The sequence below is a fragment of the Neofelis nebulosa genome, chromosome 5 (genome assembly GCF_028018385.1).
Source record: "Neofelis nebulosa isolate mNeoNeb1 chromosome 5, mNeoNeb1.pri, whole genome shotgun sequence".
NCBI lineage: Eukaryota > Metazoa > Chordata > Mammalia > Carnivora > Felidae > Neofelis > Neofelis nebulosa.
Window position 1 is genome coordinate 59,246,653 of NC_080786.1, and position 21,942 is coordinate 59,268,594.

Consider the following 21,942-nt stretch of genomic DNA (forward strand, 5'->3'; position numbering starts at 1 on the left):
TGTACTGGTCCCATCAGCACACAAACATGTTGCGATGGCTCTCATAATAAAGCAGAAACAATTGTGAAAAAAATCGAAACGACTGGAGCCATTTTAAAATAGAGCCCGAACAGCCACTGCAGAGACACTGCTTTACCTGCCTTTGTTTGCACTGGGTCAAAACCGTTGTACTGGGCAAAAGAGCAACTGTTTTAGGAATCAGTGGGAGAATAGATACCCAATCACAAGAGTGACTGCTGTGGACTCTCAGTCCACAATTGATAACTGAAGAGAAAATAATCCAGAGTGGTTTGCAACTTAACACACATGGAAAGCTTGTTAACACCCACAGAAAACCTTTTGCTTTCCTTCAACTCATGTAATTGCCTCTTGCCTTTTCCTCATAAATCAGCCCTGGTTTCACCTACAAGTCAAACACTGGTTGGGTCTCTACCTGAATCTGTGCTCCCCAAATTGCAATTCTTTTATACCAAATAAACATTCCTTTTTCTCTCATCCTGGCTCTTCATTTTAAGCTAACATAATCAGAACGGCTCTTGCTCTCTCTTGTCCCTACATCTCCTGATTCTGATTTGGCTTCCCTGCCACACTTCAGAGTAAGCCTTTTGCAAAAACTGATTCAAATTGAAATTTCTAATTCCTCTTCTCCCTTTCTCTTTGGCATCTCCATTAAGGTTGTACTTCCCACCATTGCATCAAAACATCATGTCTTTGCCACCAATAACCCATAGGCCTTTGTATAAGTTTCATGTAGTTTTCATTATACTCATTCTATATTTGATACTGGTATCACTCCCTCCTTGCAATGTTTTCTTCATTTGCTCTGGGGAGATACTTTGTTCTTGTAGTTGCTTTTCTAACTCATGGGCTAGTCATTGTCTCTGCTGGTTGCTCTTCTTCCCGACCTCTAGTCTAGGAGTGCTCAGATATCTGCTCCCTCTAAAACCCGTATGAGTAAGACAATCCTGTCTCATGGCTTTAAATACCATCCTCATGCTGTTAGATACCAAATTTATATCTCTAACCCCTACCTTTCCCTGGAGTTTTAGACTTCAGTGTCCGAATTGTTATTTTATTGATACAAGTGTCTGAAAAATAGGCACCTTAAACTTAAAAATATTTAAAATATCACATTTGGTTACACAATCCCAACCACCTCCTCCCATAGGTATCCTTATCTCAGAAAATGGCTGGGGCGCCTGGGTGGCTCAGCCGGTTGAGCGTCCGACTTCGGCTCAGGTCATGATCTCATGGTCTGTGAGTTCAAGCCCCGCATCGGGCTCTGTGCTGACAGCTCAGAGCCTGGAGCCTGTTTCAGATTCTGTGTCTCGCTCTCTCTCTCTGACCCTCCCCCGTTCATGCTCTGTCTCTCTCTGTCTCAAAAGTAAATAAACGTTAAAAAAAATTAAAAAAAAAAAAAAAAAGAAAAAAAAGAAAATGGCACCTCTGGTGGCTTAGGTCAAAAACCTCGGAGCAACCTTGCCATTACTTTTTCTCACATATCCCACACCCGATTTATCAGCAAATCCTGTCCGATCTTCCTTCAGAGTACAGGCATATCTTGTTTCATTGTGCTTGTCTTTAGTGCACTTCACAGATAATTGCATTTTTTTATACATTGTGGGTTTGTGGCAACTCTGCCTCCAACAAGGCCATTGGTGCCATTTTTCCAACAGCATTTGCTCATTTTCTGTCACTGTGTCACATTTTGGTAATTCTTGCAATATGCAAACTTCTTCAGTATTATCATATTTGTTGTGCTGAACTGAGATCAGTGATCTTTGATGTTATTGCCATAACTGCTTTGGGCCACCACAAACCTTGCCTGTGTAAGACAGAAACTTAATTGACAAATGTATGTGTTCTGACTGCTCTGCCCACCTGCTGTTCCTCCCTCTCTTTCCCTCTATTCAGGCCTGCATAATATATGACCCAACCATACGAAAAAGGTTAATTTGTGACTAATAGCGCTCTATAAAAAATGCAGATTTTTATATCAAGGAGTTTTACAAAATGTCTAAGTTTCATACTTCCAGAAGCAATATGAAACCAGTAAAGCCATGATTGGAATTATAGCTTTTAAGCAAAACATGGAATTCTAACATTTATGACCTCCTTGGATTATTATGGTGGTTTGCAAAGGTTTATCAGATCGAATATATTTTTGTAGTTAATATTTTAACTCTTGTCTTAAAACAAATATTACTTTGATATCAATCCTTACAGATACATCAAAAATAATGTAATTTGTATAAGATACTCGATGTATATAATAGAGGTCTGTGAACAAGTTAGTATTAGCATTTCATTCACAATAAATCTACATATCATCCTTTCGGGTTAATAGTACCTATTAAGCTAATAGGAAGGAATCTAGATAAAACATTAACATATAAAAATAAAAATAGGGTGCAGTTGTGCTTTTTAGTACTCAGAATGTTATTGACTAGGAAGGAAAATTGGAGCAAGAATAATTTCTTGGAACTCACAAACCTGACTAAATACATTTTAGTTATATCTGATTGTGAAACAGTCCGAAAAATAGTATTTTATACAGTAAAATATTTAAAATCACACTATGGTTACTGCATTTTGTTACTTAGTGAAATATTATGTATTATTTTGTATGTGACAAGTCTTTTGAAGTATTGAATTTATATGTTACTGAAATTATGACTTTGTTTTTTTAAAAAACAATTGATTAATCTAATTTCAGATTGAATTTAAGATTTACAAGTTAAAGAAAAATGTAGTTTTTCCAAATACAGAAAGTATGTGGAAAAAAATACAGAATTAATCACATTGTTATTTCCAAGTAAATGGATCATATCAATGTGATTTTCCATGTTTTAATGAGCCCCTTATACTCTAAAAGCATTAGCTTTCTCCTACTTCACTGTGATAAAGTATTCCAAAACACTTAGTCAAACATATTTTAGTTTTATAGCTATCTTCATAGATGTAGCCCTTTGGGAGATCTGGTTTTTCTTCATTCCACTGTCACTGATGGTAAAATATTGCTGCACTTTGAAATGGTTTTGCAAGTGATCTTATATACACGTTAAACTGTCCCATAATGTAATTCCTCCTTTTCAAATAAGTTACACTAATGCATGTATTTTTTTTTAGCATACATTTATATTCTATCTGCTAAATTTAAGGTACTTTACAGGAACACTGCAGCTAAGATGCACTGTTTTATTCCTTACTGAGTAACTCCTCACCTAATTCCTAAAGTGTTGGGGAAGGGGCGCACAGAACTTCAAGTACTAGAACAGTGATGCTGTCATGATAGCCATAAAATAAATCCAAGGGGACTGGAACCGTGACCCTTTTGCAAAGTCATCAAAATGTTTCAGTTAGGTTAATTATGATAATGTACCACAAATAATTATAGAATCAGAGGGTAAGGATTTTTTCTTCACTCTGGAAACCACATGAACTATTATCTGTCAGAAAATCTAATTATAAGCCTGATAATAATTGCAGTAGATGACCAGATGACAGTCTTTCACAAACTTAAACTTGTCTCTATATCTCATGATGTCTAATTTTAGCCTGTTCTCTGCCCTTACCCTTGTAACGTTAACCAGGTAGGTATCAGCATGCTAACATGTTAAAATTATTAGTTTGTCACCAAATTCATTTCCTAAAAATGTTTAATGACTGCTTTCAATAATTCATGGTGATGGCAGCCTGGTGAATGAATAGTACAAGGAAATGAAGTTAATAGTCTTGAGTCATAGTCAATCTTTGTTCTGTCACCTATTAGCTCCAATTCACTTTTCTTCTGTGGACCACACTTTTCCCATCTGAAATGTTAGATAGTGTCATCATTTCATCATTTTTTTCATCCTAATAATAGAATCCCTATACTTCCTACCTTGTCAGTGCAATGGTATCATTCACATTAAAACAATCTTTTACTGCTCTCGTTTTGCTACTTAAGGCATCTCTTATTAAGAAATGGGTTGTAATGAAGTCCTAGGATATTTATTTTGTTGAGTTAAAAAATAATAAAAATAATTTCAAGTGTAATTTGAAAATTAATTTCTTGATGAAGGGGTTTGTATAAACTTTACATAATGAATAGGGACACACACTAAATTCCTATGGAGAGATTAAGAATGAAGAAGCACTGCTTCTTTATTTACACATACTTTGATTTCCTTGGGTTTATCTATTATCTTTTGAAAACACAAAATGACTGCAGGAGAGGAAGAAAAAGAAGAAAATATACTCATTTGAAAAATAAGTGTGGTTGAATGTTGTTCTTTCAATTACTTTATTTCCTGTGTCATATATAAGGAAACAAGATATAAACATACCTATTAAACAATAATATTATTAAATCCACTTCACATTATAAATATCAGAATATATATTATTATAGACTGTGTTCCTAGTAGTGTAGTGAGGTTATAATAATGTATATGAAACACACATCCCATGGTGCATGATGTGTGTGTGTGCATGTGTGTGTGTGTATGTGTGTGTGTTTGTATAAATGAACTTTATTTCTGATTTGGAATATTTGGGATATATCTATATACATGTATATATACATACATATATACATTTGGAATATTTGTTATGTATATGTACGTATGTATATGTATACATGTATACGTACATATGTATATATAGATTCCAAATATTCTAAATATATATTTATACATCCCAAATATTCCAAATATATATGTATATGTGTGTGTATATATATGTGTGTGTATGTATGCATATATCTATACGTGTGTGTGTGTGTGTGTGTGTGTCTATATACATATATATATCCCAAATATTCCAGATGAGAAACAAATGTCATTGCTTTAGAAATCTGGCAAATCTGTAATTGTACACATTATAATTAGAATTTAGAACATGGAAGCATACTTATTTTTAAATTGTCTCAATTATTAAAAAAAATTGTTGTGCACTAAGAAATTATGGCTTAGCATTTAATTTAATCACACCTACTTCCCAGTAGAGAAATCAAGAACAGTTCTTATTTATTTTTAATAGATAAGTGAATCATGGGATTGAAAGTTTAGTATTACATTTTTGTTCCCATATAATTAATTGTTCATGTGCGATAAAGTTTCTTACGGTGTAAGGGACTAAATAATAAATAAATAAAATATATGAGAGTAGCAGTGGATAAGCTTATGTGAAGTTACAAATATTTTGTTAAGTAATTTTTTTTTTTGTTTCACGATATCAAAATAGTACAAAGGAAAAGTGTTTTGTGCCATAATATTTATCTCTGGCAAAAGTGTGTTAGGAAACATTAACCACTTCAGAGGGATTCTGAATAAACGAATTATCAACAAAAAGACAGAAGGAAGTTAGCTGCCTTGATTTTGCAGTTTATTTGTTTGAAAACTGAACTGATTAGTTAATGTGGAACTGGGATGTCAAACAATTTTACACTTTGGGGGGAAGGCAAGTTTGATTTTAGATAAGAATAGATTGGGGTAGGTTATGACTGGTGGGGAACGGGGGGATTAATTTTTTCAGTGGGAAGGAGGAATGCAATTCCCTGCAAATGAGAAGGTAATATTTAAATATGTCAGTGAAGGAGGTATATTTATATGCCCATTTTATAGATAAGGAGAAGTAAGGAATTTTAAGTAATTTGCCTAAAGTGATAGAAACACAAGATCTGTAGAAAGATTACCACTGGACACATCAGACCTGTCACATACAATTGGGAAGACTGTGTAACTACACTGTGAATGTCTCCCCTTGAAGTTGCACACTGGAGGTGCTCTGGATATAGCACCTGGGAGCCTACAGTAAACAAAAGATGTTCTGAAACCGAAGGAAACAACTGGAGGGGTCCTGGAATAATGATCCTACTCTATCTTACATCATGCTGCTAATTACGTTTTGGCTATTTACTCTCTTTAGCTGTTCTGGCCTCCCTGGTAAATTAAGTTTGATTTCACCAGTTTCCTGCATAATTGGGATAGTGCTGAATGGATGTCATTAAGTGCTGCTTAATTTAATTCCTTGACCATCAAGTTATTACGTGGATGAATGATTGATGGATAAATATGTGAATTGATATTTCAACATATATTAGCACAGAATATTGGATGTAATGCACATACGGACCCGTGTGCTATTTGGGTACAGTTTTAAATTCATTTTCAGAGATCGGACTGAGGGAAAAGCAGGAGCAAGCAAAGTACATATAAGTGGTTAACAAAGTCTTACATGATATTGTGGCTTTTGTTTTATAAGGAATTTAAAACGCTACAACTAAGGATACCATATTTCAATACAATTTAGTGCTACCAAAGAATGTTTTCTTATTTTTGCCAAGAAGTAAGTGACAAAAGCTTTCATATGTATTGGAAATTGATAAATATTCTAAAGTAACTGCAAAAAATGCACTTCATATAAGGGAATGAAAAATATAAAGGTTAGAGTACCCTCAAAATACAAATGGGAGTAGTTTGGGCTTTCATCTTCATCCATGATGGAGTGATTTAAACTGAATTAGCCTTCCCACCATAAACAATTTTAATACTATATAAAAAAACGAACAAAAACAAACAAACAAACAAAAAATGGCAATGAGTTTCAGGAACCAGGTAATAGGCAGTAGAAGTCTGTGTTATATGAGAGAAGGGAACTCCAAGGTGAGCCCACGTTTACCGTGGTTACTCACAAGAGCATAATTTCTTTTTTTTTTTTTACTGTTTATTTATTTTTGAGACAGAGACAGAGCATAAATGGGGGAGGGTCAGAGAGAGAGGGAGACACAGTCCAAAGCAGGCTCCAGGCTCCGAGCTGTCAGCACAGAGCCCGACACAGGGCTCGAACTCACGGACTGTGAGATCATGACCCGAGCTGAAGTTGGATGCTTAACTGACTGAGCCACCCAGGCACCCCACAAGAGCATAATTTCTTATCCAAGATGCAGGGAGCTTAAGCCTAAGCAGTAGAGCGGCTTCACTAAGGTCAAGAGACAGAAATAAGAGTTCCTGGATATAGAAGGAGCTAGAATCTGTGGAGCAGGACTCCAGAAAGAAGGAAGGAAGGCTCAAATTTTCTTCAGGGGTTCTCTACAGATCTTTGATTCAGGCCTGGACTAAATATATATAGGATGAGAGTATAAAGGGGCTGACCAGAGACAAGATGCTGCAGGGCTAAGAGCAGGAAAGAGATGGAAAAGTTGGAAAGTGAATAACTATCGTCAAGTTGTCAGTACTTAATTTACATCTCATTAATACCTCTTTAATGTTCAATGTCCAGCTGGACGGATGGTCATGCCTTAGAAGTACAGAATACAATAAGACCTAGTGTATCCCCACCCTGACAGACTATTAAACCAACTACCCCCAAAGCGCTCAGTGAACACAGACTTTCGAGTTTAAGTCCTGCCAAATTGGAGGGTCTATAAAATATCTTGGACCTTCCCTGGATCCATTTGAACAAAATATAAAACCATGCTGATTACACATTTGAGAAAAATTCAATTCTATATACATCCTTTAATTGAATGGCCTGGTAAAATAGAAAAAAAACATTCTTCAGTGGAAGCATACATTCTTCGGAGAAGGTTAAAATAATATAGAATTTTTGCTGCATATAATCCACAAAGTCTAGTATAAACTTGAAAATTACTAAGCATGTAAAGACATAGAAAAATAGAAACTGAACCCTGATATTAGATGAACAAACAAAACCTTAAGTTATTTTAAGTATGTTCAAGAACTTAAAAAATAATATGTTTTATATAGGAGACAGGGAGGGACTCTTGGCAAAGAAAGTATTTTTAAAAAAGGAAATTTTTATCTGAAAACTAAAGTAAAATAAAAAATTCATGGGATTCATTCAGCTACAAATCGGAAAAGGCAGAAGGGTCAGTGAGCTTGCAGAAAAATCAATAAAAATTATTTAATTTGAAAAACAGAAGCAAAATTGAAGGAAAGAAACAAATTTAGTCACCTGTGGAATAATATTAAACAACCTAGTGTATGTATAAATGGAGTTTGAGAAGGAGATGAGAATGAGGAGACAAAAAGAATATTTGATGAAATACTGACCCAAAAAATCTCAAATATGACATTAAAAGTCAACAAAAAGAATCTTAGTAAACTCGAGATAAAAAAAAAATTCATACTTGGAAACGTCATGAATGAACTATTGAAAACCAAAGATAAAGAGAAAATTTTGAAATCAACCAGAGGGGTGAAAAAGCAGATATTGCATACAGGGAGAAAATCATATGAGTAAAAGCTTCACATAAGAACTAGAGAGATAAAAACATTACGGAACACATCTTTAAACTGATGAAAGAGAAAGAAACAAAGATCAACTCAGAATTCTATATTCCAAAAAAAAATCCTTCAATTCAGGTAAAATAAAGACATTTTCATATAAAAGGAAACAGACAAAATTTGTGACTAGCCAATGTACACAATGAGAAATCCTAAAGTATGTTCTTCACCATGAAGGGAAATGATACCAGATGAAAACTAGAATCCACAGGTAAGAAGAAAGAACATTGGAAATGACAAGTCTGTGGGTAAATACAAAATATTGTTTTCTGTTTTTCCCATAAATTTACATAAATATAACTTATGGTTAAAGTGAATAAGATTTTAGGAGAGATTTTATATTACACATTGCCTAAACATGTGGCAGCAATATTGAAAAACATCGAGAATGCATGAAATGATATTGTTGGTCTCCTGACTTTGTGAGGTAGTAAGGGTGAAATAGAAAATGGGAAGCATGAATTGTGAAGAAAGTGGGAAATGCCAGTTGCAAAATGAAAAATGTTTCGATATTAACTCTAAGTTGACTTTCATAAGTTAAAGACACAATTGTTAGCCCTAAAGCAACCACTGGAAAACATATTAAAGGCAAATTAAAATGTCTATATAAAAACTAAATTAAAAAAAAAAAAACTTTCAATTAGGGTAAAAAAATTGGTGGATTAATCACACCAATTGTAAGGAAGATTTCTTAAAAAATGTAAGTGGAAGAAAAGGATAGAACAAAACATGCAAACATAAGTATAGGAACCTTGACCTGTCTATCTTAATATTAGGCAAAGCCAACTTCAGGATGAAGAGACATTTCATAATGGTAAAACAGCCAATTAATCAGGACTACATAATTCTAACTATGCATAGAAATTAATAGCATAGCTTTAAAATACTAAAAGTAATTAGGAGGGCAAAATGGAGAAATGAGTAACACCACAATTACAATTGAAGATGCTAATACCCCTCTCTCAGCATTTGAAGCAAGTAGACAAAATTATTAGGAAGAGTATTAGAAGACCTGAGCAATTGTGAACTAATTAATTTATGGAACGAATCATACCAAGTAAACTAAAGAGCACATAAAATAATCACCCATATGGATCATATACTGGGTCCTAAAATAGTTCTTAATATATTTCACAGGGAAAAATCTTAGAGTATTGTCTCTCACTAGAATGGAACTAAATTGGAAATCAACAATGAAATATATAGAAATTATCCAAATACTTGGAGGTTAAATAACAGTCTAGTAAATGACCCATTGGCAACATAAAAAATCACATAGAACAATTCAAAATTATTTTGAATTTAATTATAACAAACAGTACAATATGTACTAGACATTATTTGTTAAATTTGTTAAAACATTTTCTGAGCCATGAACTTGATACCTTGTTTTTCTGAAGAATTATTACAACTCCTACTTCTACTTTTTTTTATTTTCTTAATGCATTGTTTTTGGGTTATGAAGAAGTAGAAACCTGTAGTTTCTCAATCTTGGAAGTATTCACTTTGGGAATGAATAGTTAATTCTTTGTTGTGGGAGCTGTTCTGTGCTTTGCTGGAAGTGTAGGAGCATCCCTGGCCTCTTCCTTGCCAGCGTTACCCCCACTCCCAGTTGTGACACTCAAATACAGTTCCAGACATTATTGAATGTTCCCAAGTGTGGGGTGGGGGGGAGGCGGTGAGAGCGTGAGAGGGTAGAGGATTAATCTCCCAGCATTGAAAACCAGAGTTAGAACATCATGTTTGTGGTAAGATAGATGTGGATGGATTTACAAACTGTGTATTTGCCAACTTTGTTTCCTTTGGAGTTTACTTAACTATTTTAAACTTTTATATTTATTCATAGATATACTTTGAAAAAAGACAATTTGTACCAGGAGATTAACATCATGTTTGCCATCAAGTTAACTGTCAGCATGTATGAAGTATTATTATTTCTGTTCAACTGTGTGAATATGAACTGTAAAGACACTCCCTAACTGAAATGACATCATGTGATAGCTAAACTACACTGAAAAGTTTACTTTAATCTTTATGGCTTAAAATCTTACTTATATGAACTTGTCTTTATGATTGAAATGTGTTAACCTTCATATATTTCTCATTAAAATATATTAATAATAGAAGTAGATTGGGATTAAACAATATATTCTATTAAGTGTCAAAGATTCTCTTCTTGGAACTCTTGCTATCTGTGTGTCAGGATATATTCCACATCCGATTCTCAGTGTTCTCCATTGTGACATGAGAAAATATAAATTTTCTGGTAATTTCAATATGCAAAATATAAAGTCCTTTAAAAATTACAGGCCCATCAATAATCTTAAGAAATATATCTCCTTAAATTCTTTACAATCTCTAGAATTATAAGAAAGAATTTAAAACATATTAAAATGATTTAATATGGGCATAGCCTTTAGGCAGAGAACAAAATGAGATAGAAATACTTCTAATGCTTCTCCAGTAATGATGATCCTTCTTCAGCAGAAATTTGATGTTGAGAAGGCAAAAGATATTGCACAACTACAGGTAAATTAATAGCCCACAAATCTTAAATATATATATATATATATGTGTGTGTGTGTGTGTGTATATATATATATATATATATATATATATATATATATTTACTCATTCTAGCCTGTACCTATTTTTGCTCAATCATTGGATAACATTGGATAGCCAAATATTTGATAAATATGTTATATACCAATGGCAGTAACTCTAATGAGTGGGCATCCAGTAAAACCAGTTTCTCTTTTCAGAAGCCTGTTTAGTTTAGGTTAGGAGGCTCAGCATATGATGATAAATAACACAGAGACAAATTACAGTCAATCACTTTTGTGGAGAGTGAAAAGAGGTCCGAAGCAATTATAACTTTAAGAATTAAAGATATGCTTGGTGAAACATGTGGGTGCTCAGGATCTTCAAAAAAAGTGGGACGTGTGTCATTAAAAAGAAAGGTAGACATTTTAAACAGGGTGCAAAGCAAGAGCAAGGCTCTAAGGTGTATTAAGCTTGAAATCTTTGGCATTCGTGAGATAACTGCCCTGCCAAGAAGCCAGATATTGTTGGGGAATATGGGTTGCAGTGAGATTATAAAAGCCTCTTAATGAAAGATAGAATTTTAGCTTTAGACACAGTGGCTAAGCATTAAAAAGTTTTGAGAAGAATTATATTATACAAGTCCTTTGTAGAAAGATATATATATATATATATATATATATATATATATATATATATAGTGACATGAAGTACAATGAATTTCAAATGGAGGTTGGAAAAGAAAACTGGAATGCAATAATACTAGTATCAACATTTTTTCAGTTATAAAAGATATGACAGATTGGATTAGCACATCCATCAATTTGTGTGTCTATAACTATTTCTTTTAAACATAGGTGCTCAAATTTCTATTTGTTTTGTTCTTCCCATGGATACAAGGTATCCCAATATAGAAAATTCTTTTTAGGATTACAAAAAAACCCTTATATCAATGCACATGCATTTATATATTTGAGAAATACACAAATTAGAAAATACATGTGAACAGATTATTTTCTTCTGATTCTTGAGGATATAATATCACAATATTTATAACAGATGAGGAAAAATGTGTTCTTTTGTCATATGTCTGATTATCCAATGTTAGCTATATGACTGCTCAAATGCAAAACAGCTTAGCTAAACATGGGGACCCTTGTAGACGCCCTTGTCCAATACAGATCACTTGAAAACTCTGAACAAACCTAGTAGGGGAAAAATTGATAAAATGCCAAACTCTGCATTTGTATTTGGAGTAATCTGAGGGCCAGCTCCATCACCATCTTGCCCTTTGATTTTCCTAATCAGGAATGTGTTTTTTCACTACCTCTGCTTAGAAGCATGAAGAGAAGATATATTCCTGCTCTTCCCTAAACCTGTAAACATTATACATTTCAGGTTCAAGAGTATGGTCACAATAGCTTTAGTTTTCAAGGTAAACATCCACTTCCATACAAACTTTGGCTAATATTACTGAAGTACTTCACAGTATTTTGGGAATGAAATCAGAAAATTTTTTTTTTTTTTTGTAAAAGTCATTTGATGATTTATGTTAAGCACCCTGATGCAAGAAATTGAAATTCATTACATAATAAAAACCAAAACTAGCTTATGGTACAGAAAGAATAAAAAACTAAAACATGTCTGTGCCTTTAATGAAGTCTACACCACAGAGCAAGCAGAGTTAAGCAAAAGCAATCACAATCAAAACAATTCCAAAAATCAACACTTACCCATATTTTGCAAAATTTGCCCAGTAGTTCATGATGGATCTGCTCAAAATTTCCTCAGCTCTTGTGTAGTTAACTCTTCTTTCCAGAGGCAAACCAAAGACAAACTCAATTTCATAACCATGCATCACTCCCATCCATTCTGGCCAAGGAAGTTGGGAAGATCGGTGTTCAAAATAGTAGAAAAAGGCATTATTTCCCAATTCTGAGAATTTTGTGGTGAACTCCAAAGCAGGGCATATGATATTGTAATCCCCAAGAACATCATCCAAGGCCTCACGGTACTTTTCAGCTCTCTGATCATCTAACAAGTCCACATAATAAAAAAGAATCGCTTCCCTTCCAAATTCACTCACTCCTGGAAAATATATTTTTAAACCTTCTTGAAATTCTTTTCTAGTTATGATACTGTCATTATCTTTGCTGAAACCAGGAGCACCATATACTAAAAATGCTGTCCCTTCATCTTTATTAACACCCACCAAGATCTGGGTTTTTTTGAACTGTCCAAGTTGGAGCAGTGTGTCCGGCATATCAGTGAGAAAATCACCATCCACGACTGGACCAAAGTTTACAGATAAAAGAGTATCAGAGGGGACAACCAATAGTTCATTCAGTAGAATTTCCTGGGGATCTTTGTTTCGAAGGCATTTGATGATCTCTGTGTCATTTTCTTTAGAGCAACCAATAAATTTAGCTAAGGTCAGTGTTCTGTTCTTGGCTTCATCCAGAGACATTACTGCCCAAGGGGCATTAGAGGATCCACTTTGCAGAATGGCTCTGGTAAACAATGGCTGGCTTCTAGGAGAAAGTAAATGAAGGCTAACTGAACCCGCCCCTGCACTTTCTCCAAAGAGAGTTACGCTTTTAGGATTTCCACCAAAGGCTGCTATATTTTTTTGGACCCACTGTAGTGCCAACTGTTGATCAAATAAGCCCATGTTCCCTGGTATCTCAGGATTTCCTGGTAAAGCTAAGAATCCTAGGGCACCCACCCTATAGTTCATTGAAACTACAATAACTCTTTCAACCCAAGCCAGAAACTTGCCATCATAAACAGGTAAAGATGATGTTCCGGTTTGAAAACCACCTCCATAGATCCATATCATTACAGTAGCATTTTTTGGTTTAGGTGTTGGAATCCACACATTCAGGTATAAACAGTCTTCACTGAGATCAGTGTTTGGGTTCCACATCTCTGATCCAGGGAAGCCTGGGAAACTTTGATCTGCATTCTGATAGCAAGAATTTGCATATTTTGTGGCATTCCAAATATCGGACCACTTGGTCAAGAATTGTGGCTTTTTGAATCGAAGTCTACCAACAGGTGGCTGTGCATAGGGAATTCCCAGAAAGGCTGTCACCGTGCCATCAAGAACTGGCAAGTTCATCCCTCTGACTTTTCCATTCTTGGTTGTAATTATGATGTCTTCCTCCGTGTGTGACTTCCCAATGAGCACCCAGAGCAGAAGAAACCGCAAGAGAAATTGGATGCTTATGATTGTACCCTTGCTCTGCATATTGATTTCTGAAAGAGAGGTGATTAGGAAGTTTTAAAAGCCTCATGCATCAAGTATTATATTTTATTTATGATAATTAATTAAAACACAGTAGTTCTTATTAACCCTACCAATTATGAAAACTAATAAATCTGCTACCACTATAAAGGTTTTATCAAAAAAAAAAAAAAAAAACAGAAAATGCTTGAAGATATTTCAGTTTTCAATTTAGAATAGAAATAAGTGGAATGGAAAAGCAGAAATCATTTCACTTTGGAAAGATTCATTATCAAGTGTCGGCAAAGAAGATTTAGTATTTAAATGTTTTTAGTGTTTGTTTAGTTTTGAGAGAGAGAGGCAGAGAGAAATAGAGCATTAGTGGGGGAGGGGTAGAGACAGAAGGAGACACAGAATCCAAAGCAGTCTCTGGGTCTGTCAGCACAGGGGCCTGATGTGGGGCTTGAACTCAAGAAACGTGAGATCATGACCTGAGCCAGAGTCGGAGGCTTAACTGACTGACCCACCCGGGCACCCTAGAAGATTTAATATTTTCAAGAGGAAGTTTGTCCCAGGCATATATATATATTTCTCCACCATACACAGACCCACCAAAAGTGGAATTAAGTAGTAGTCAATTTATGACAGATATAATTTCCTCCTTGATTAGAGGAGGAAATACAAGCTTGTGTATTTTCTGAAATACACACTGTTCTATTCATGGCCAGCTTAGACTTCTGTTACTGTATTTTTCTGTTTCCATGGTCCCTTCTGTGGTCCTTTCTGCCTCATGGTTTCTTCCTCTACACAATTCAGAAGAGAATTTGAACAATCTGTTCATAGAATACTAAGTAACAAAAATACAGCAGTTGTCATTTATCTTAAAAATTGTGAAAACGAACACATCTGTGACCCCTATAAAGAACTATGGGAAAAACTGGAAGAGAAGGCTGCAGACATATAACACACAAGTTCTGGAAAGTGAATAACGAAGAAATTCCTTCTCTATACCTGAATTACAATGTCAATAGAGAGAACCAGTAGCTGATAATACATCGTGTGGGAGAAGATAGTTTGAAGAAATTTAACACTCAGGTATTACTCAATGCACATCTATTATTTGTTAATTGATTAACAACTTGTGATGATAAATATGTTGACATGATCAGATTAGTTGCATTTTGATAGTGGACAAAATTAGTGAAATTAAGAGAACTAATGCTGAGAAATTACTGGAAAAGGTAGAAGAAAAAGCAATATTTGACATTTAAAAAATATTTATTGATGACATGAAGAGATTGCTTATGGAAATCAAAGTTTTATTAAAATTTCATAATTCACACTCGAATTTCTTTGAAATTAATAAAATTTAAAACTCAGATTCTGAAACTCCAAATGACAAAGAGGGACACAAAAATGTAATGCCCATATCAATAAAAAAAACTACCATCTTTATATAATTGAAAGAAGACCTGATTAAAACGGTCAAATACAAACACTGACTCCATCCACACAATAATAACAAAGGTCCATAAATGTGCAAAATTTTTTCTTTATTATTTTTGGTATTATAATTGTAAAACAATCTATGTGTCTAAGAAGCTAATCATGTGAGCATTGAGAAATTGTATTAGCATGTGTGTGTGTGTGTGTGTGTGTGTGTGTGTGTGTTTAATTTAGATTATCTCGAAGGCAGAGAAGAAGGCATCATCCTGAAAACTGTGCCAGAGTTACAATTTTCACATTTTAAATCAACCTCATTTACCACTGCTAATAGTGCAGCTAGTGATCAAAAAGTATTTCTTGAGCCCCCCAAAAGATCTAAATAAATTGATCAATTGTATACAGTATTTTGTTCAGTGTACTTATAGATCTCTTTATCTCTGCTTCTGTCTATATCTATATAGCTATACATGTAGATCTTATTCTTTCAATGTCCATAAGTATATGCATATTTTTACATATATGTCTATATATAATGATTATGGTAATCAAGTTCTAAAAAATCAAAATGTGAAATTATTTTATGTTCTCAAATTTGATACAATTGAATCTGTGTTAAGACCATTGAAATATATTATTGAAGTATATAATATCTTAATACTATTTGTATATTATTATATTATTTCTATACTATGATATATTTATATTATTTATGATTATATTATATTATAATCTCACACTATTATGATAATGTAATAATAATGTAAAGTTTCCTGTAGACTTGACACTTACTAATGAGATTTTATATTTCTGACAGTTTAGGAGTTTTAGAGGCATGGCTACCACAGTCTTTTTTTTTTTTTTTCCTTTTGATAATTTCTAAGCCCTTTCTTTTAAATAAATTTCAGTGACATTTGGAGAACAAAATGCTGCAATGGATTTTTTTTTTCTTTTTTAAAAACCTGTTTGGGAAGGAAAAAAAGAATTAAGATACCAAGTGGGTTTACTTTAAGCTGCATTTCAATAGATTAATTGCAGCATCTCTGGTTGGCCTCATTCCTCCCTGTGGCTTGGCTCAAGCTATGTTCTTCTGAGTCTGAAGCAGAGATTGTCTGGGCTTTTTTCTTGGTTTTATATAAATATTATTTTGCCTTTATTAACAAAACACCTAATGCTAATAATTTTTGGTCTCTGATACTTTTCAATCATTTGCTGTACAGTTTATTAATTTTATTGCATAGCAAGTATACCACCGAAATGTTTTGTTTTTGCATGTAATTAATATATGCAATAATCTTCCTTGACTATTTAAAAAAATATCTACTATAACAGTTAAAAGGTTGTCATATCATTCCCATGCCACTTAGCTTGATTTACATAACTGTTTCTTATACGGTTTTATTTATATTTGTGCTGAATAGGTGTTAATGTTGTATAGTATGATTCATCCAAATAATAACTAAGCTTGCTTTTTCAACCATGATCTGTGAGTCATCATCTTATAAATAATGTAATTAGGAACATTCAAAAAATTCATTGTAAGCATGTGTTTACTGCAAGGATGGCAATATAATTCCAACTCACTATCATGCTGCCTGTTGGAATGTTTATACACCATATTATGAAATCTAGACTTTAATACAAAAATACTCATGTGCTCACATACTCATTGTTAGTGTAGGCTAATATTTTTATATTTAGCCGCAGCACTTATCTAAATAAGCATTTTCATAATCTGGTATTCTCTAGTCTAACAGGTTTCTCTGTAGTTTTACTACTAAGAGATATTTGTATTTTTTTTTTAAATTTTTTTTTTTCAACGTTTTTAATTTTTATTTTTGGGACAGAGAGAGACAGAACATGAACGGGGGAGGGGCAGAGAGAGAGGGAGACACAGAATCGGAAACAGGCTCCAGGCTCCAAGCCATCAGCCCAGAGCCTGACGCGGGGCTCGAACTCACGGACCGCGAGATCGTGACCTGGCTGAAGTCGGACGCTTAACCGACTGCGCCACCCAGGCGCCCCAGAGATATTTGTATTTTTAGTAATGCTATCATATGATTAAATAATCAAAAGATAAATAAAGGAGACTAAGAAAATTTTATTAGTTTGTATGTCTAAATCTTTATTTTTTAACCAAATTGATGTTTATTCATTTTTGATAGAGAGGGGTGGGGAGGGGCAGAAAGAGACAGGCACAGAATCTGAAACAGGTTCCAGGCTCCAAGAGTCAGCACAGAGCCCCACGTGGGGTTCGAACCCACAGTCTGACTGTGGTCAAGATCATGACTTGAGCCGAAGTTGGTCACTTAACCAGATGAGCCACCCAGTCACCCCATATATATCTAAATCTTTATTAATAACTAAACCATTTTATTCAATAAATTCTAGTGCAAATTGGCTAATGTCACATTATTTTTTTTTTTTCAACATTTTTTATTTATTTTTGGGACAGAGAGAGACAGAGCATGAACGGGGGAGGGGCAGAGAGAGAGGGAGACACAGAATCGGAAACAGGCTCCAGGCTCCGAGCCATCAGCCCGGAGCCTGACGCGGGGCTCGAACTCACGGACCGCGAGATCGTGACCTGGCTGAAGTCGGACGCTTAACCGACTGCGCCACCCAGGCGCCCCGGCTAATGTCACATTAAATAAACAATTTAAACTCTGAGAATACATAACACGTTTACTATAAAGAATAGGGAAAATTTTCATACCAAGAAAAACTGAATATCTAAATTTTGATCACTTAACTTACTGTCATAGTTTTTGAAAGAAAGGCAGGAGTTTTTGTTTGGAATTGCAAAAGAAATTGAATGATGGAAGTGGGAAGAGGAAAAAGCTGAAAGATATTTAAGACTATAGTATTCTAAGGATATCAGGTGCTCTAGGATATCAAAATCTACTGGCCATCTTTGGAAAATATTCTAAACTTTGAATAGTAAAACTTTGAAAAATAAAAAAAAGGCAAAAAATACATTTTTTGGATTTTTGATTTAATTTTGAAAGCATCAATTTTAAGAAATATGTTATGCTATAAGATATGGGTGTAAAACGATTGATAGAAAGAGCTATTTCTTTGCCATAAATTTTCCATAGTTGATTATCAAACACATTTTCAAAATAATTGGCCACCCACGGTCAAGCAAATATTGATAACAGTTTTCTCTGAGTGTAATTTCCGTTTTTAAAAACAGTATAATATGTATTTCTATATAAAAATAAAGCTTCTTAAAATAGTCGGGCAAGAGACATCTAGACGATATGATCTAGAACAAGCATCTCTAAGATGTATTTGGCCAAAGTAAGACAGTTAAACCTTTATACCAAACCTAAAAAGCTTGTTTTGTTGCAGGCTATCTGAAGTGGGCAATTGAGGAAGTCTGTTTATAATAGACTCTACCACTGCCTTTCAGGGATCTTTCTGATATCTTTTAGGCAATAAAAGAATGTGTACAGATAGAAGTCACGATGTTAGGTATTAGAAATGTAAGATCTGTATCTCTCCTCAACTCGGAAGAATATTCACAAAGTCTTCCTTGTGTGAATAAATCAAACATTTAATATTAGAGAGATAACTTGGGTCTTCTTTGAAAGTTGAGTCTGGTCTTTGGTTGACATCTATTCAACTATAATTCTCTAACATCCTGTACAGTTCAGTTTCTAAGAATAAGCAGATTTTGGCATGAAAGCATCAGTATGAAGACAACATGTAATTTAAACATGTTATTAATTTTTATCAAAAAACGACTCAAAGCAGAAACTAAATTTATAAACAAATGTGACTTGCTAAGATATTATTAACTTGTATTTCAAAAACTGAAATGTGGAATAGATCTCAAGCAGTTTCTTAAGGTTGAAGAAGCAGAGCATTAAAAACAAAAAACAACGAAAGAACAACAAATCTAGGAGAATAAAACAACTTTGCAAATCCAATTAGAAATTTTATTTGTCATTCAAAGATAATGTCATTTCAAAATCACAGAGAATTCCTGAAGATCTTCATTTAAAGTATAAAGACATTTAAAAACTCATGTTCATCCTTAAGAAAGTTCCTATTTACATAAATGAAATATAATTAAGCTTACCATCAGTATGAGATAGTTTCTATTATGGAAGATATTACACAGACTAGGGATAGAAACTTCTGGTTGAGTGTATTACTATGTTATACACTCATAAAGATTGGGAAGGCCTACTCTTGAAATAAAAGGAAATTATATATGGAAATCATAAACAATTAAATAATTTTATTCACATTTCAGTTTACTTTTATCATTCATACATATTACACTCAATGTTCAATCCTCTGATTAAATAAGTACTGATATCATCAAAATAAGAGTAGATTTGCCAGACGACAGGATGAATAGAAAATCTGTATTTCTAATTGTTTCCATAATAATAGTAATAATAGAAAATTTCCAATATTTTGCTATACTTTAAATGTGCATATTAAAAAAAAAAGAGGACAAACAGGACAAAGGTGGGGGGAGTTCGTAAATGAAATTAGAAAACAGAATTTTCTTTTAGATACAAGAAACTTACACCTCATTCTTTGCCAGTTTGATACTGGTAAAGTTTCAGATGACAAAATGTTGATTAAGAAAAGTACCCTGTCAAGCCAGACAATAAGAGGACTATTAATTTCATTCCACTTAAAAAAGAAGAAAAGAAAAAAAATAGACTAAGACAGGTCAAAGACCACTTTTATTACCCTTTTCAGGAGAGATTCACTAAATCGTGCTTTTAAGGGCAAAATAGAGCATAAAAATATTTCCTTCAGAGAGTGCCCTGAGAACATACATCACAGTGACTCCACAAGTGCTGCGGTCCTTTACACCAAGTTGAATAAATTCATTATTTTCTCAGCAGTTAAATGGACTCAGTTTGCGTTCCTTGAATAATAGGCAGATTTGATGCATGTGTCTGCTGGCTCGCTTCATCTGTCCCATTTGCAATAACTGTCCTCCACAGAGCACCAAAGGGGCACAGCAGACAAGTGAAGGGATAACAATCCTACAGAATGAGCTTCACCGCAAGTTGCATCTCTACACGAACACGTAAATTCTGAGCAGCTTACCTGACTCACTGCAACAAAGATGATAAAGTTTGCAAGGAGTGGAAGTCATGGAATACTTCAGGGAAATGCAGAATGCAGCTGCTGCTCCAGCCTGTAAATTGGACTGCACTGACATTACAATCAACTGTTACTGACAAAGCTCGCGAGAGTTGGCAGCAGCAACTTGATCTAGAGGCAGCCAATCTTTACACTCTGACATCTGTTCAGAGGCTAATGGTACGAATGCAATAGTGATTCATTTACAAAAGTATCACTAGATTTCTTTACGAATTGCAGGCGCTAGTTTCAGAGTGAGGGGAAAAAAAGAGAAGCTTCTTTAACTAACAGAAGCTGATATTGAACAGAAAATGCACGTGTTTTCCTTTTTAAACACTACCAGAACTTTTAAGTGTTTTTCCTCTTTTATAGAATATGAAATTTTTGTGCTTATTTTAAGATTTAAAGACATGCACATTGTCCTAAAGAAGTGTGGTATTGAAATTCTTTATACCTTCAATCTGTGCCTTGCATGTAGTTATAAAGGAGTGCAAAAGAGGAAATAGGAAACAAAATAATTACTCTGTAGATAAAACTATGCAAATCAAAAGATTGCTTATACTAACTGAATGTATGTCTCTATTAGTTGTGTCCTTCCAAGCACTGTGCCCCGATACTTTCTTTAAGTTCTACAAATCTCAGCATTGGTAATTTCCTATTCATGGGCCCTGCAAGCAGTCAAGTGTGATGAGAAGCAACAATTTTCTCGTCAAAACAAAAATACAATGAACAATCTTCACCAAACTCTTAAAAAGACACATTTATCAGCTGGAAGAGTATGAATTCCCAAGGATGTATTTATAACTTTCGGGCTTTTATCTTCCTTGAAATATATATTTAGGAAAATGAAAAAAATAAACTTTAATGCCTCTTTCTCAGTGCAGTTATTTCTTTATCTGTTGCAAATGAGTTTTCACTTTTAAATTTCTCACTATTGGGCTCACTGAGGACTAATCAGTAGGCATGTACTTATAGATAAACCCATTTTTGTTTTTAATATTGTGCTGAAATATCAAACATGCAAACATAAGAGCTGTCATTTGTTATGCATACTATCTTGTTCCAGTCATTATAATAGACAGTTACATAAATTATTTTATTTTATTCCAAAAAATATATAAGTTAAATATCACTAGTCATATTTCTCAATGAAGAAGCTAAGGCTTACAAAGATAAGAAACTTGTTATATATCCTACCGCTAGTAGTTGTTGGAATCAAAATTTTAACTTTGATTTGCCTGATGTCATGTCACGGTAACCGTTTCTAAGGTAACAGCAATTTTGGTCTTAAAAATGATCTTTTCTGCAAAAATTGCTACC

General features: G+C 34.0%; 1 protein-coding gene across 1 annotated transcript in view; it reads right to left on the minus strand.

Moving 5' to 3' along the window:
- The window catches only part of BCHE (butyrylcholinesterase), a 65,090-nt gene extending 44,372 nt beyond the window's left edge, over positions 1-20,718 (minus strand). The window contains exons 1-2 of the mRNA XM_058730417.1: positions 20,587-20,718; positions 12,569-14,093 (exon numbers count right to left, since the gene is read on the minus strand). Of these exons, the coding sequence (XP_058586400.1) occupies positions 12,569-14,093; positions 20,587-20,701 (1,640 nt within the window). The 5' untranslated portion in view covers positions 20,702-20,718. The remainder of the gene's footprint in view (positions 1-12,568; positions 14,094-20,586) is intronic.
- Positions 20,719-21,942: the final 1,224 nt, after the last annotated feature.